Below are 15,252 nucleotides of genomic sequence, written 5' to 3'. Positions count from 1 at the left end.
TAAGGTACTTTTTAGTAGTTAATGATTGTATATAATTAGTTAGATTATAATCAAATATCCACATGACAGGTTCCCTTTAAAGTCAGGCAGCCCTTTTACAAATCCCTACAAACAGGCACATAATGATATAGTTACTGTAATAACCACAATAAAAAAATCACAATTCCACCACCAGTCCTATTTAACTTGAAATTAATAAACTATAAGTTTTGTTTGCTTTTAACATTCTGTTCAGGCAGTTAACACAGGTGATTCATATAATTTTGAAACACTTGTCTGTAAAAATGAAAAAAAAAAAATGTTTCCAATAAAATGTTACTTTAATCTGTTAAGTAGCTGGGATCTCTTTTTATATAAGTTAAGTTTTATTTGATAAATAAGGTCAAAGGTGATACAAGATAATAATAAACAGGATCTGTAGCTAATTATGCCAAATCTTTTTTAACAGGTGCAAATAAGATAGTTCAGCTCCGTAAACTACTGTATATCAAAGTTGTATGACATGAAAGACTGCTGAATACTAAGTGCTCCCTAGTCTAAACACCATTGGTTCATTTCCCTTTCAGGCTCTAGACTTGCAATGGGGAGATAGATAACATGGCTGTAGTCGGAACACCCGCCCTGAAAAGGGCGACCCCAGCCAACTGGAACTTCAGACCTAGGACAGCTGACCCTCTCCTATACTTTTCCCTTCTTCTCCAATGCGTTTCGCCATATTACATGGCTCATCAGGGAGTAGCATGGTGGGCTGTATAAGAAGCAATGGCAATAAGAGAGTGCGCTTGCCTTCCTTTTAAACAGAAAGCTCTGCCTGTTTAGTGGGCTCGTCTGTTTGAACTACCAATTGGAAGCAGGCTGCAGTAAACGATTATTTTAGCAATCAAGTATTCTACCGATTATTTTTTACGATTAATCGAGTACTGTAATAAGAAAAAATGAATTAAGACTGTTTTCCTTTATAAAAACTCATCAGAACCCCTGCCATCATTCCCCAACACCCTTCGTAACCCCCTGTGCGATCAGCTCAATTGCATCAGTTCCCCCCAGTGCCATCAGCTTCACTATCCCCCAGTGCCATCAGCTCCCCCTCGCGCCATCAGCTCCATTCCCCCAGTGCCTTCAGCTCCCCCCACTAACTACCATCAGCTTGCCCCCCTAAGTTCCATCATCTTTCCCCTCTTAGTGACATCAGCTTGCCCCCCTAAGTGCCATCAGCTTTCCCCCCAATGCCAGTACTTACCTTTCCTGTAGGGTCGCCGCTCCATAGCTCCTCAGTCTTCTTTTCCGCACGCTGCACTGCCGTTCTGATGTCACACAGCGTCGGGTCATAGAGCACGCATACGTGCACTACGTCCTGACGATGTGTCAGGGCTGAAAGTGCCATGGAGCGATAAGCAATAGCAAGCACCTCACTCCCGCTCCGTGGTCACATAACACAAACGAATCCTCGATGCAAAAAAATTGCATCGAGGATTTTTTTTTTGTCGAATTACTCGATTCAATCGAGTAATCGTTTCAGCCCTAGGCGGGTGTTCCAACTACAACCACGTTAGCTATCTCCCCATTGCAAGTCTAGAGCCTGAAAGGGAAAGAAACCAATGGTGTTTAGACTAGGGAGCACTTAATATTCAGCAGTCTTCCATGTCATACAACTTTGATATAGTATACGGAGCTGAACTATCTGATTTGCAACTGTTATAAACGATTTGGCGTTATTAGACTCTCAGCAGAGCCTCCTATGAATCTAGACTACAGATCCTGTTTGTTAGTATCTTATATCACCTTTGACACATTATTTTATGAGAAACTTATATTAAAAGTTAGGTTTTATTTGATAAGAGATCCCAGCTACTTAACAGATCACTAAATCTCTTTGGTCAGGATTGGGATATCCAATCAGATCCCATCAATTTAACTGTACTAAAATGTTACTTTAACCCCAAGTTTTTAATTTTCACAAGGGGTAACAGGAGAAAAAGAACATTGGAGGAGGATTGCACCTTGAGCAGCCACAGTTACCAAAATAATGAAGAGTCTGGTGACAATAGAATTAATAATGGATAACAGTAATAATAACATATCACATCAAACATCTAACATCATTATCCAAAAAATCCTTACACCGTCCTCAGTCTAGGACTCAGGTTGAATGACAGACTGCGGCATTATATAATTGTGTAATTGATGGACAAAGCCTATAATCATAATAACTGCTTGACACTAAGTAGTTCCTTCAGTCAAGACATCAACTAAGGCCTCATGCACACGACAATATTTTTTCACGGTCCGCAAAACGGGGTTCCGTTGTTCCGTGAGCCGTTTCCGTTTTTGTTTCCGTGTGTCTTCCTTGATTTTTGGAGGATCACCAGACATGAAGGAAAGTAAAAAAAAAAATCTAAGTCAAGTTTGCCTTGCAAATGATAGGAAAAAAACGGACGCGGATGACAATCTTGTGTGCCTCCGTGTTTTTTCACGGACCCCTTGACTTGAATGGGCCCGCGAACCGTTGTCTGTGAAAAAAATAGGACAGGTCATATTTTTTGGACTGACTGGAAACACGGATCACGGACGCAGATGACAAACGGTGCATTATCAACTGACATTTTCAACGGACCCATTGAAAGTCAATGGGTCCGCAGAAAATCACGGAAAACGGAACAACGGACACGGAACACAACAACAATCGTGTGCATGAGGCCTAAGTCTCATATTACATACCCATATTGCTGCTGCTCGCGGTGACAATGGATCCCCAAATGCCTCAACCTTGACACGTGTTTCACCATGTAGGCTTCATCAGGAGGTACCTCCTGACGAAGCCTACGTGGTGAAACACGTGTCGAGGTTGAGGCATTTGGGGATCCATTGCCACCGCGAGCAGCAGCAATATGGATATATAATTTGAGACTTAGTTGATGTCTTGACTGACGGAACTACTTAGTGTCAAGCAGTTATTATGATTATAGGTTTTGTCCATCAATTACACAATTATATAATGCCGCAGTTTGACATTCAACCTGAGTCCTAGACTGAGGAGGGTGTAAGGATTTTTGGGATAATGATGTTAGATGTCTGATGTGATATGTTATTATTACTGTTATCCATTATTAATTCTATTGTCACCCGACTCTTCATTATTTTGGTAACTGTGGCTGCTTAAGGTGCAATCCTCCTCCAATGCGATTCTCCGCATTGTTGAGCCCATTTTTCAGAGGCTCAATTCTCTATATCCCATCCCTTTTGACTACAAGTGATATTTATTGTTTGATGTAATTCAATAAAATTATTTATTTTTATATAAACAGTATCCTTGTTTTTGGTGTTTGCTGTTAACACTTTCCATGTCATGAGAAAAAAAATGATTATAATGGAAATTTTGCAAAAAAAAAAATTTAGGTTTTCATTTCATCTTCTTTTTACTTTAATTCCTGTGAATACCTAAAGGCTTAACAACGTTTCTAAATTCCGTTTTGAGTAGTGTTTTATATTATGTAAGCCCCTCAAAGTAATTGTTGAAAAACTGCTTCTCAAATTCTAAGCCTTCTAACTTCCAACACAAAGTAGGCATATGGTGAATGTTAGTAACTATTTTGTGAGGTATCACTATGTCTTAAAAGCAGAGAAATTTAAATTTAGAAAAAAGCAAATGTTTCCCAAGATTTAGATTTTTCATCCAAATTTACCACTAACATGAAAATGTCATGAAAAATCTCAAAATCACTTAGATATGTAAAAGCATACCACAAAAAATGACAGGTCAGATTTGCTAAATTAGGCTCTGTCAGAAAGGGGAAACTGGCTGTGTCTGGAATGGGTTAAATAAGACCTGGCTTGCATCTATAGTTGTTACATGAGATGGTTCTTGGCTAATGAACTGTCACCTCGCAAGGACGTATGAGATATATCCATCTGATTTAACAGCATTCATTTACAGTAACCAATGATAAAACATTAACATACAACTGTTACTCACCTGACTGATAAAAGCAGGACTCTCTAAAAAAGAGATAGCCACCAGGTCTAAGCCATCCCAACATCTTTTGTGTCAGGGCTGCTAATTCTACATCAGTCAGATACATGAAGAGCCAATTTGAGAAGATGAAGTCATAACTGAGGAGAAAGGGATAAGGTTACACGGTTGTGCTTGATAATGATATTTCTTTGATGTTCATCAGTTACATGATGCTGTATTTATTTTATGTTACAGCTCACCTGTTATTGGGAAAGTCCAAAACAGTGACATCAGCTTGTAGAAAGGTAATGTTTCCACGATGACTATTGTCTTCACGATTCTTGTCAATGAAGTTCTGCATGAAGTCCACTGCTGTTACTTGGCTTGCCAACTTGGCCAGGTGTCCTGTAAAGCGACTTGGGAAAATATTGAGACAAATGAAAAGCATTAAAAGGGAAAATTCTGCATCTCACTCCAAGTCCTCAATCCCATAATCTGTTGTTTCTCTTTGGTAACAAATGACAACTCATGAACATGCAGCAATATCCAACAATTAAACTATTACATGGGAACTGGAGCCTGAAGGTAGCCCTAGCAATCTGAGAAGTCTAAGCGGAGCTGGCAATTAGCGGTAAATTAAGAGCTTTACTTGTGGACGTTAACATGCATATGTAATAGCACCCTTAACCCCTTAGTGACCACCAATACACCTTTTTATGGTGCTCACTAAGGGAAGAAGTGCCAGTCCTGGCCATTAAAACACCTAAGCAGTTTCAATAGGAGGGGGCTCCCTTTGTTAGACATGTGCACCTCCATGAATGAGATCGCAGGTTGCTGATGTCTTCACACAGCAGCCGGGGGTCTAATGAAGGCCACCAAGCCTCTCTCAGGGTATGCCTATCAGGCTGTTTCAGAGGAGCATCTTGAGACCGCCTGTCAGTTTCCTACTGACAATATAATACACTGTACTACATAAGTAGTACAGTGTTATAGAAGTGTTCAGAGGATTGCATGTTAAAGTCCCCTAATAGTATAAAAATATTTTTTTTTTTTAGTAAAGTTAAAATAAATACCAATATCTCCATTGAAGATAATTTTCAATGAATTAAAATTGCACAAATAATACCCATATTTTTCATTTTATAAGGACTACTTTCACTAGCGGCACGGACCTCCGGCAGGCTGTTTCGTTGGGTGAAAAGCCTGTCGGATCCGTCCTCGCTGCTAGTGAACGTGTGCCCCCGTGTCTGCCGCTCCGTCCCCATTGACTATAATGGGGGCAGAGGCACGGCAAGAGGCTGCCGGGAATAAAATTACGACCATGTCCGACATTTATTCCGGCGGCCCCTCTCGCTGTGCGCCTCCGTGCCTCCACCGGAACTGGCAGTCCGGGGCACACCTTCACTAGCGGCAGGACGGATCCGACAGGCTGTTCCCCGACGGAACAGAACTGCGGAGGTCCGTGCCGCTAGTGTGAAAGTAGGGTAAGAAAAAATATTTTTCATCAGACCTCAGATTCGAACCCTATACCAAATCTTAGATCAGACCCACCATATAAGTTCCCCATCAGACATCAGATCAGACCTCCATATTAGACTCCCATTTCAGACACCCATCAGAGCTCAGATCATACCGCTATGTCAGACCCCCATCAGAGCTCAGATCAGAACCTTATATTAGATATCAGATGAGAACACCATCAGAGATTAAATAAACTAACTCACCGCTACATTGCAGGTTCAGTGGTCTGTACTGCACTCACCGCTCCATGGTGTTCTCCGGGCCCATGCTGCACTGTAACCTGACAGGACTTGCAGAGCAGTGCCCAGAGGACGACCAGGGAGAGGTGAGTACAGGTACAGTGTAGATCTAGCAATGCTTTCATAATGAAAGCGCTCACTAGTATTCGCTTTATAAGATACACTGCCATTTTTTCCCCACTGTAGGGCAAAAAAGTGTGCCTTATAAAGTAAAAAATACCATACCCTCCACATATTTGGTATTGCCGCATGCCTAATTTATCCCATATGGTGAATGCTGTAAAAAAACTAAATGGAATAAAAAGCAATCAAAAAGTGTTTTGTACCCCACAATGGTAACAATCTAAATTTTACAGGATAATAGGCTAAACTAAGTAGACGGATGTCTTTTTTCAGCCTTATAAGATATGTTACAAGTCACCCAGCAAAAATCAAGCCCTCGCTCAGCTCCGTAGAAAGAAAAAGAAAAATGTTATGTGTCTGGAAATGTGGCAGCGCAAAAACATTTTTTTCTTATTTTTTATTTTTTATTGTGCAAAAGTAGTTGTGACTAATACCGTACCCTGACTGACGTCATACATCAACTACGTAGAGCCAGCAAGATACGGTATGGTCACGGGTTACCAAGGTGTGACGTTACGCCCTCCTGGAGGAGCGGGTAAGATCAGTCTTGGTACAGTTTTCACAGATTCCTCCTGTCCACACAGGCACAGAGAGGCAACAAGCTGAGAGATCCTATTCACTGCCCCAGTGAAACAGCGAGTGTTCAGCCTGGAAAGACTGCCACCAGTTCCTTGTTTGATATAAGCTCGGTCCACTAACAGGATTATATATGGTAAGAAACCAACCCGCGGTAGCGTATTACTAGGCAAAAACACGGACGTGGGTATTCGTGATCGAGATACAAGACCATACAAGATTAAATTTATATATTTAATTGCCGTAAGGGCTCACTAGACAATACACTACACACACAAGGAATATATACAGTAGTCTGAGGTTACAAATACAGGTTGTAGGGTACAAACACGGTTAAGCAGAACAATAAGTCAGTTTACCAAATATATGAGTCCTTTGGGTAGTGATGAGTTCTTAGCTGTATTCACGTCGGGGGCAGTGATGTCAGCCGGTTGCAGGTCTCTCTAAACACATTGCACGATGTGACCCCCTTTCAGAGAAAAGACACAATCTCTTTCTAGCTTTGTTAGAAAGAGATTGTCATGTACTATATCATATCTAATTTTCATTTCTAACATTAATCATGGGATAACCCCTTTAAATAGCCTGTTAGGGTTAAGACTTGTTCACAATCATCATTAGGAAAGGCAAGGTAATGCAAATTTATAAATTTATAAATACCGAGACTCTAACCTTGTTCCAAAAAACAGCAGCCATGGGTTCTTCTAAGGCAAGTTTTACACTAGCGCTATGTAACGGACTTACCGAGACATACGGACGTCCCCACGACAGTGAGTGGCAGGAGATCCTTGAGACTGGCAACACGTGGTTTGGTTTGACATGTTTACCTTGTGGATCAATAGGCGTCTGTGTTGCTTCTGGTACTGGCCACACCCATAACGTCCAGGTGTTGCTATTGTGGCCATTTAACTTTCCCTATTTATAGTTATCTCTCCCACAATGCTGTGCGGTTTATAGCTTCAGATGGACCTGTGGATAACTGGTGTTTGGATCTCGACGAGTTCCTGGTGCTGCCATAGCTTCTTGGAAGTTAAGTGTTACCTTTTCCTTTGTATCTTGGCTTTTCTGTGTGTTGCATTTCTTTGTTGTTTTGTATTAGGCCTTAGGGAGACTTCCGTTCATCCTTCCTTTTGGAGGAACAGGAGGTCTCATTCCTGTTATTAGTACCTTAGGGGTAGATAGGACTTTAGGTATTCCTGTGTATGAACTCACCTACCTCTGGAGTCTGTTCATACTGGTAGTCAGTCAGGGCTTTTATTAGGGTTTTCACTAGGAGGTGTCCATCTTCCCTCCCACACAAGAGCATGACATTATAAACCGCCAAAACCGTCATTTTTTTGTTTTGTTTGTTTGTTCGAGTGCAGCCATGGATCCAATTGCTGCCCTGTCTTTGGAAGAAGCCAATCTCCACACGACCGTCTCACAGATTCAGAGACCACAGGCTGTTGGTCCTGGTGGTGGAAACCAGCCTTTCTGGAGTCTAAAGTTGCCCTCCCGGACAGATTCTTTGTGGGATGTGATAATTTCATTTTGTTTAGGGAGGCGTGCAAACTGTATTTTAGGCTACGTCCACACTCATCTGGGGATGAGAAACAGGGAATTGGTGTGGTTATTTAATTGCTTAAAAGCCCAGTGATAGGCTTTTTCTCTCTCGACCGGATCACAGTCTGGTGGATGAATTTTTCAAAGCTTTGAGTCTTATCTATGACGATCTGGATCGGACATCTGTGGCCGAAACCAAGCTGCGTTGCCTTCGTCAAGGAGGTTTTTCTGCTGAGATTTATTGCTATGTGTTTATCAGGTGGGCTACGGATACTAAGTAGAATTATCCGGCTCTCCATAGCCAGTTTTGTCAGGGTTTATCAGGGAGGCTGAAGGACGCTTTGGCCTTTCATGAAACTCCTGTGACTCTGGAGGCTGCTATGTCTCTTGCTATATGCATTGATAGACGCCTGAGAGAAAGATCTAGGTGTCCCCACTCTCAGGACATACTATCACATGATGTGTCGTCCTCCTTTGGGTGAAGATACTCCTGAGTTTAGGTCTGGGGACGAACCCATGCAGTTAGGGGGAGCTACTCCTGCATCCGCTTGTAAGCATCCCAGTCGTAAGAAGGGAGTGTGTTTTTTCTGCGGACAGGAGGGACATGTCATCGAAGTATGTCCATACACTCAGAGTAAAAAAAATAAAAAAAAGACGTTTACTTCCCATCTGACTCTTGGTAGGGTGAGAGGAGAGTCAGAAAATGTGCATTTGTCTTTGACTGGTAGTACCCGATTTCTCCTTACTGCTGAGGTGGCGCTAAAGTCAAAAACTGTGGGGATTGAGGTGTTTATCAACAGTGGGGCAGGAGTGAACCTGATTGATGCTCAGTTCGTCCTTATGCACGGGTTGTCACCGAGTGCATTAGAGAAAAATATGTTGATTTTTGATATTGATTCTGCACCTCTAGCTCAAAAGTGTTTATTGCAAGTGGTTCATGATATCAGATTAAGAATGGGTGACTTTCATCAGGAATTTATCTTGTGTTTTATGTTGGAGGGTCTCCCTGCTCCAGTGGTTTTGGGTTTGCCGTGGTTGAGCAAGCACAATCCAACCATCGATTGGCAAGCTAGACAGATTCTGGCTTGGTGTGATTATTGCATTGACAATTATCTTAATACATCTTTTTCTGTTTTAACTACTAAGACATTGCATTCATTTATATTTGATTTGCCGATGTATTTTCTGAGCGTGGATGCCAGGATTTAACTCCACATCGGGCATATGATTGTCCTATCAACCTTATTCCTGGAGCTAAGTTGCCCAAATCTAGGTTGTATAACCTTTCTGGACCTGAAAGACTGGCCATGAGAGAGTATATTACCGAGATTATGGCTAAAGGACACATAAGATCTTCCAAATCTCCAGTTATAAAAGACAGAGGTCTTCAGCCATTGTCTGCATTTCAGTGAACTCAATCGGATTACTGCCTAGGATCCTTACCTTATTCCTTTGATTCCTGATTTGTTTAACCAGATTGTTGGTGCCAAGGTGTTCTCCAAGTTGGACTTAAGGGGTGCATATAATCTGGTCAGGATCAAGGAAGCGGATGAATGGGAGACTGCTTTCAATAGATCCTGAGGGTCACTTTGAGAACCTGGTCATGCCTTTTGGGTTGACCAATGCTCCTGCGGTTTTCCAGCATTTTGTGAATAACATTTATCACCTGGTGGGGAGGTTTGTAGTCGTGTATTTGGATGACATACTAATTACTCTCCAGACGTGGAGATGATTCAGGATCACAGTAGACAGGTATTGCAGATCCTAAGGGATAATAAATTGCACCAAAATTTGAGAAGTGTGTTTTTGCTGTATCACGAGGTGCAATTTTTGGGATACCTGTCGTCTTTGGGTTTTTGAATGGATCCAGAGAAAGTCGGTTCTGTATTGGACTGGGATCGACCCAAAAATATGAAGGCTCTTATGCGGTTTTTGGGGCTCACATATTATTACCAAAAATGTATTCAGAACTATTCGACAGTGGTAAAACCCTTAACTGACATGACTAAGAAAGGGACTGATGTCTCAGTGTGGTCTGATTCCGCGTTGCGAGCTTTTTCTGCGGTTAAGTAGTGCTTCTCTACTGCCCCTATATTGGTGCAGCCGGATGTATCACAACCTTTCATTGTGGAAGTTGACACTTTCGAGGTGGAAGTAGGAGCAGTTTTATCGCAGGGCCCGTCACCTGGTAAATAGCGTCCATGTGCCTTTTTCTCTAAAAAACTCTCTTCCACAGAGAGAAATTACAATGTGGATAACAGAGAGTTACTGGCTATTAAGTTGGCTTTTGAGGAATGGTGTCATTGGATGGAAGGGCCGATTCATCCTATCACGGTGTTCACAGATCATAAAAACCTGGCTTTCCATAAATAACTGAACCCGAGGCAGGCCAGATGGTCTTTGTTTTTCACCAGATGTAATTTTACTGTCACTTATCGTCCTGGGGTTAAGTACGTCAAGGCAGATGCCTTGTCACATAGTTTTCCTGGAGGTGATAATTTTGAAAATCCGAGTCCTATTGTATCGGAAGGGGTGGTGATATCCGCCCTATACCCTGACCTCGAGGTGAAGGTGTTAGAGGCCCAGGGAGACGCACCAGATTCTTGCCCCTCTGGGAAATTGTTTGTGTCATCGGAATTGCGCTACAAGGTGTTTGACAAAACATTACTGTACAGTGTTTACAGGACACCCTGGGAGCAGATCTATTGCCGAACTAATCTCTCGTAGATTCTGGTGACCTGGTTTTGTGTCGGTCTGTAGTGTCTGTGCACTCGCTAAGGTGACACATACTCAGCCTTCTGGATCCCTACTTCAGTTGCCTATGCCATCCAGACCATGGACTCATTTATCTATGGAATTTATCATTGATCTGCCTAATTTGTTAGGAAAGACAGTTATTTTGGTGGTGGTTGATCATTTTAGTAAAATGGTGCACTTTATAGCGTTATCTGGCCTACCTAATGCTAAAACACTTGCTCAAGTGTTTGTTGATAACATTGTGAAACTCCATGGCATTCCCTGTGACGTGGTTTCGGATCGTGGGACTCCGTTTGTGTCCAGATTCTGGAAGGTGTTCTGTACTCGGCTGGCGGTACAACTGTCAGTAGAATGGACAGACGGAGCGCACTAATCAGAGTCTGGAGACTTACTTAAAGAGGATCTTTCACCGGATTTTATTAATTGAGATAAGTACCTGTACTTATCTGTACTGTACCTGTACTGTATTTTAACAAAACAGGCAAGGTGGCAGCATCAGCGGGGGGCTGATGCTGCCACCTTGCCTGTTTTATTAAAATAGCGCTCCTACGCCACGCTGTACCCCTCTGTATTTTCCCAGCTCAGTATGCAAATACTAAGCATCGGAGCAATGGGGAGGAGACGCAGTCTTTTTCTGTGGGCGTCTCCTTCTCCCCTGGCTGTAGTGCTGTCCAATCGCATTGGAGAGCGTCACAGCCAGGGAGATCCTCCAAATCTCCTCCTTGCTCCTAGACGTCACAAAGCTAGAGCGCCGTAATCTCGAGATGCGCAAGCTAGCACATGCGCAGTTCGTTCCCTGAGGCTGATGCCAGCACAGGGAAGGAACACTATGCCGACACTATGAGCATCTCGAGATTACGGCGCTCAAGCTTTGTGATGTCGGGGAGCAATGAGGAGATTCGGAGTATGCGGGGCGGTGCTGGGCTCCTTCACAGTGGGCGTGGCTGGGCTCCAGAAACGTTAGTAACAGCTCCTTGGGCTTCTTACTTGCCTCATTTACATATACAGTGCTGCCCAAATTTTGACTTAAAGTTACTTTTATTCAACCAGCAAGTAATTTTTTTGATGGGAAATGACATAGGTGTCTCCCAAAGGATAATAAGACGATGTACAAGAGGCATTATTGTGGAAAAAATACAAGATGTTCCGCACTGTGAAAAATCTCAGAGGACGTGGCCGGAAGAGGATAGTTAGAGAGGTGAAAAAGAATCCAAGGATCACCACCAAGGCCATCGGCCATCCTGGTGAATCTGGGCTCTGCTGGTGGCAATGTCTCAAAGCAGACAATCCAATGGACACTGCACACTGCTGGGTTCCATGGATGCAGACCAGGCACACAAAAGCTCGCTTGGCCTTTGCAAAAGCTCATCTGGACAAAGAAGAAGACTTCTGGTCTTCTGTGTTATGGTCAGATGAAAGAAAAATTTTATTGTTTGGTCACAATGATGTTTCCTTCATTTGGCGTAAAAAAGGAGACTCCTTCAACCCAAAGAACACCATCCCCACTGTCAAACATGGTGGTGGGAACCTAATGCTTTGGGGGTGTATTTCAGCCAATGGACCAGGGAACCTAATCACAGTAAACGGCACCATGAAAAAAGAGCAATACATGAGGATTCTCAACGACAACATCAGGCAGTCTGCAGAGAAACTTGGCCTTGGGCACCAGTGGACATTTCAGCATGACAATGACCCAAAACACACAGCAAAAGTGGTGAAGAAATGGTTAGCAGACAACAACATTAACGTTTTGGAGTGGCCCAGCCAGGGTCCAGACTTGAATCCAATTGAGAATCTGTGGAGGGAGCTAAAGATCAGGGTGATGGCAAGAAGACCCTCCAACCTGAAAGATTTGGAGCTCATTGCTAAAGATGAATGGGCAAAAAATACCTGTGGAGACATGCAAAAAGCTGGTCTGCAATTATAGGAAGCGTTTGATTGCTGTAATAGCCAATAAAGGCTTTTCTATTCATTATTGAGAAGGGTATGAATAATTTTGGACTGGACACTTTTTGCTCTAATGTAAATAAAAGCTGAGAAATGTTTTTTTTCCACAATAATGCCTCTTGTACATTGTCTTATTATCTTTTGGGAGACACCTATGTCATTTCCCGTCAAAAAATTACTTGCTGGTTGAATAAAAGTAACTTTAAGTCCAGGGGTATGAATAATTATGGGCAGCACTGTATATATAAAATCTTTTTTTTTTACATACAATAAAAACACAGAGAGCTATGGGGAATGGGTATTGCATATGTGCTAGCGGCGATCTAGCAGCCCATGTCCTCAGCTCTATACTCAAAATTCAGGTGACAGGTTCCCTTTAACAGTGGAGGTCAAGAGAAGGTCTGGATACCAAGAAAAATTACAGAACGCTGCTTGTCGGATTGCTAGAAAGGCAAATCAGAATGCCCGCTTGACTGCAAAAGACCTTTAGTAAGATTTAGCAAACTCTGGAGTTGTGGTGCATTGTTCTAATACTCAGCGACACCTGCACAAATATGTCTCCTGCATCCTTACCACAAAGGTATGTTTGAAAAGAAACAAGGTCCCAGAATTTCATGAAAATAACACCTCGCCAACCATTATGCATGGGAGTGTATCAATCATGCTTTTGGGTTATGTTGCAGCCAATGGCACGGGAAACATTTCACGGGTAGAGGGAAGAACGTATTCAATGAAATTCCATCAAATTCTGGAAGCAAACAACACCAACTGTAAAAAAGCTAAAGTTGAAAAGAGGATGGCTTCTAAAAATGGATAATGTTCCTAAACACACCTCAAAAGGCGCAAACTGAAGGTTTTACCATGGCCCCCACATTCCCCTGATCTGAACATCAAATCTGCAGATAGACCTCAAAAGAGCAGTGCATGCAAGACAGCCCTGGAATCTCACAGAACCGGAATACTTTTGGGAGGAAGAATGGATGAAAATCTATCAAACAAGAAATGAAAAACTCATGGCTGGCTACAAAAAAATGTTTATAGGCTGTAATACTTGCCAAAACGGGATCTACTAGGTACTAACCATGCAGGATGCCCAAAGTTTTGCTTTGAGCCTTTTTCTATTTGTGTTACTATGAAAATGTAAAAGAGGAAAATAAAAATACAATTTGACAGCATTCCAAAATTGCAGGTGAAATATTATGTGATTTATTTAGCCGGACATAATTTTAGGTAACGTTTCGGGCTATATGTAGCCCTTCATCAGGCCCAATGGATATGAACGGGTGGTTGAGAAGCCGGCGCCGGCTCCTCAACCATGGCCAGCATACTCACCAGACATGTCACCCAATGAGCAAGTTTGGGATGCTCTGGATTGGCGTATACGACAGCGTGTTCCAGTTCCTGTCAATATTCTGCAAATTCGCACATCTATTGAAGAGGAGTGGACCAACATTCCACAGGCCACAGTCAACAACCTGATCAACTCTATGCGACGAAGATGTGTTGCACTGCGTGAGGCAAATGGTGGCCACACCAGATACGGACTGGTTTTCTCAGCCACACACAGAATGCAGAGTAATGCTGGGCTTTGTCTCCTCACAATAGCTGCAGAAGATGAAACTGATTCCATAGCTGGTTTATGCAATTCTGTGACAGGGCCTGGTGCACTTTGTCTGTGTGCTAAATAAAAAGAAAGGAATGCACTGTGTCCAGCACGACCAGTCATCGTAATGTAGTGTAGTGCATTGCAACCCTACAGTTGTGAGAATTATTGGGGCTGTCATGACAATGTGCAGGTCCCAAAATGACCCCTCTGACTAGTGGCAATGCTGCATTGCTACACTGTGATCTCTGGCCATGTGATGTTTGTCACAGCCAAAGGCCCCTTGCAGACTAGCGTTCCTCCCGCAGCGAGTCCGCAACGTAGCTCCCGCCTGCCTGACCTCCCAGCGCTGCCGGGGGTCACATAGCATTATATTGATTTATGATGCTATGTAACCCTTACAGTTCTGGAATGTATTGGATAAGTTCATACAAGAACTGAGAGTGGCTCTCTCAATTTCTCGCCCTGGATTGGTGCTCTGTCTATAGTGGCTCACCCAGCAACTAGTGAGCGAAAAAATTTGAATGAATAAATATTAAGCAGGCACTCTATATCTGGTTATTACAGAATTTGTATTTATTAGATATAAAATAAGTTGTTTATTTGGTAATATCTTTAAAATATAGGATAAGCTTTAAAATGATTAAAAGGGTTGTGAGGATTAAAAGGTTAGGAATAAGTTATGGTAGTTCATCTAGCGTTAGTCTTTTGACTGGTAAGTGCTTGAAGTTCGTTCAAGCACTTACATGATGCGATTTAGTTGAATGCAGGTAAATGTCCAAGGAAAATAATATATATAAAAAAATTAAAAAATTATAAGTGGTGCTAAAAATATCAATAAAAAGTAAAAATAATAATAGATGAAGATGATATAATTGTTGGGTTAATCCAATGTCAGTTGTAGACACTTGGTGGTAAAAGTAGTGTGCGCCAGCAGAGTGAGTAATGGTTGTGCCAGGAAAACAGTGTGTGGTAATATGGACTAGTAATTA

The 15,252-nt window shown here is 42.3% G+C and overlaps 1 protein-coding gene across 2 annotated transcripts in view; it reads right to left on the bottom strand.

The window, feature by feature from the left end:
• LOC120981206 (phosphomethylethanolamine N-methyltransferase-like) overlaps window positions 1-15,252 on the bottom strand; it is a 345,872-nt gene that overhangs the window by 203,517 nt on the left and 127,103 nt on the right. For both annotated transcript variants that reach the window (XM_040410746.1, XM_040410747.1), the window contains 2 exons: window positions 4,213-4,368; window positions 3,974-4,110 (listed from right to left, as the gene is read on the bottom strand). In XM_040410746.1, the coding sequence (XP_040266680.1) occupies window positions 3,974-4,110; window positions 4,213-4,368 (293 nt within the window). The remainder of the gene's footprint in view (window positions 1-3,973; window positions 4,111-4,212; window positions 4,369-15,252) is intronic.

Source organism: Bufo bufo, chromosome 10 (genome assembly GCF_905171765.1).
Source record: "Bufo bufo chromosome 10, aBufBuf1.1, whole genome shotgun sequence".
NCBI lineage: Eukaryota > Metazoa > Chordata > Amphibia > Anura > Bufonidae > Bufo > Bufo bufo.
The sequence above is the reverse complement of the archived record's forward strand: the minus strand, read 5'-3'. Positions and strand labels throughout refer to the sequence as shown.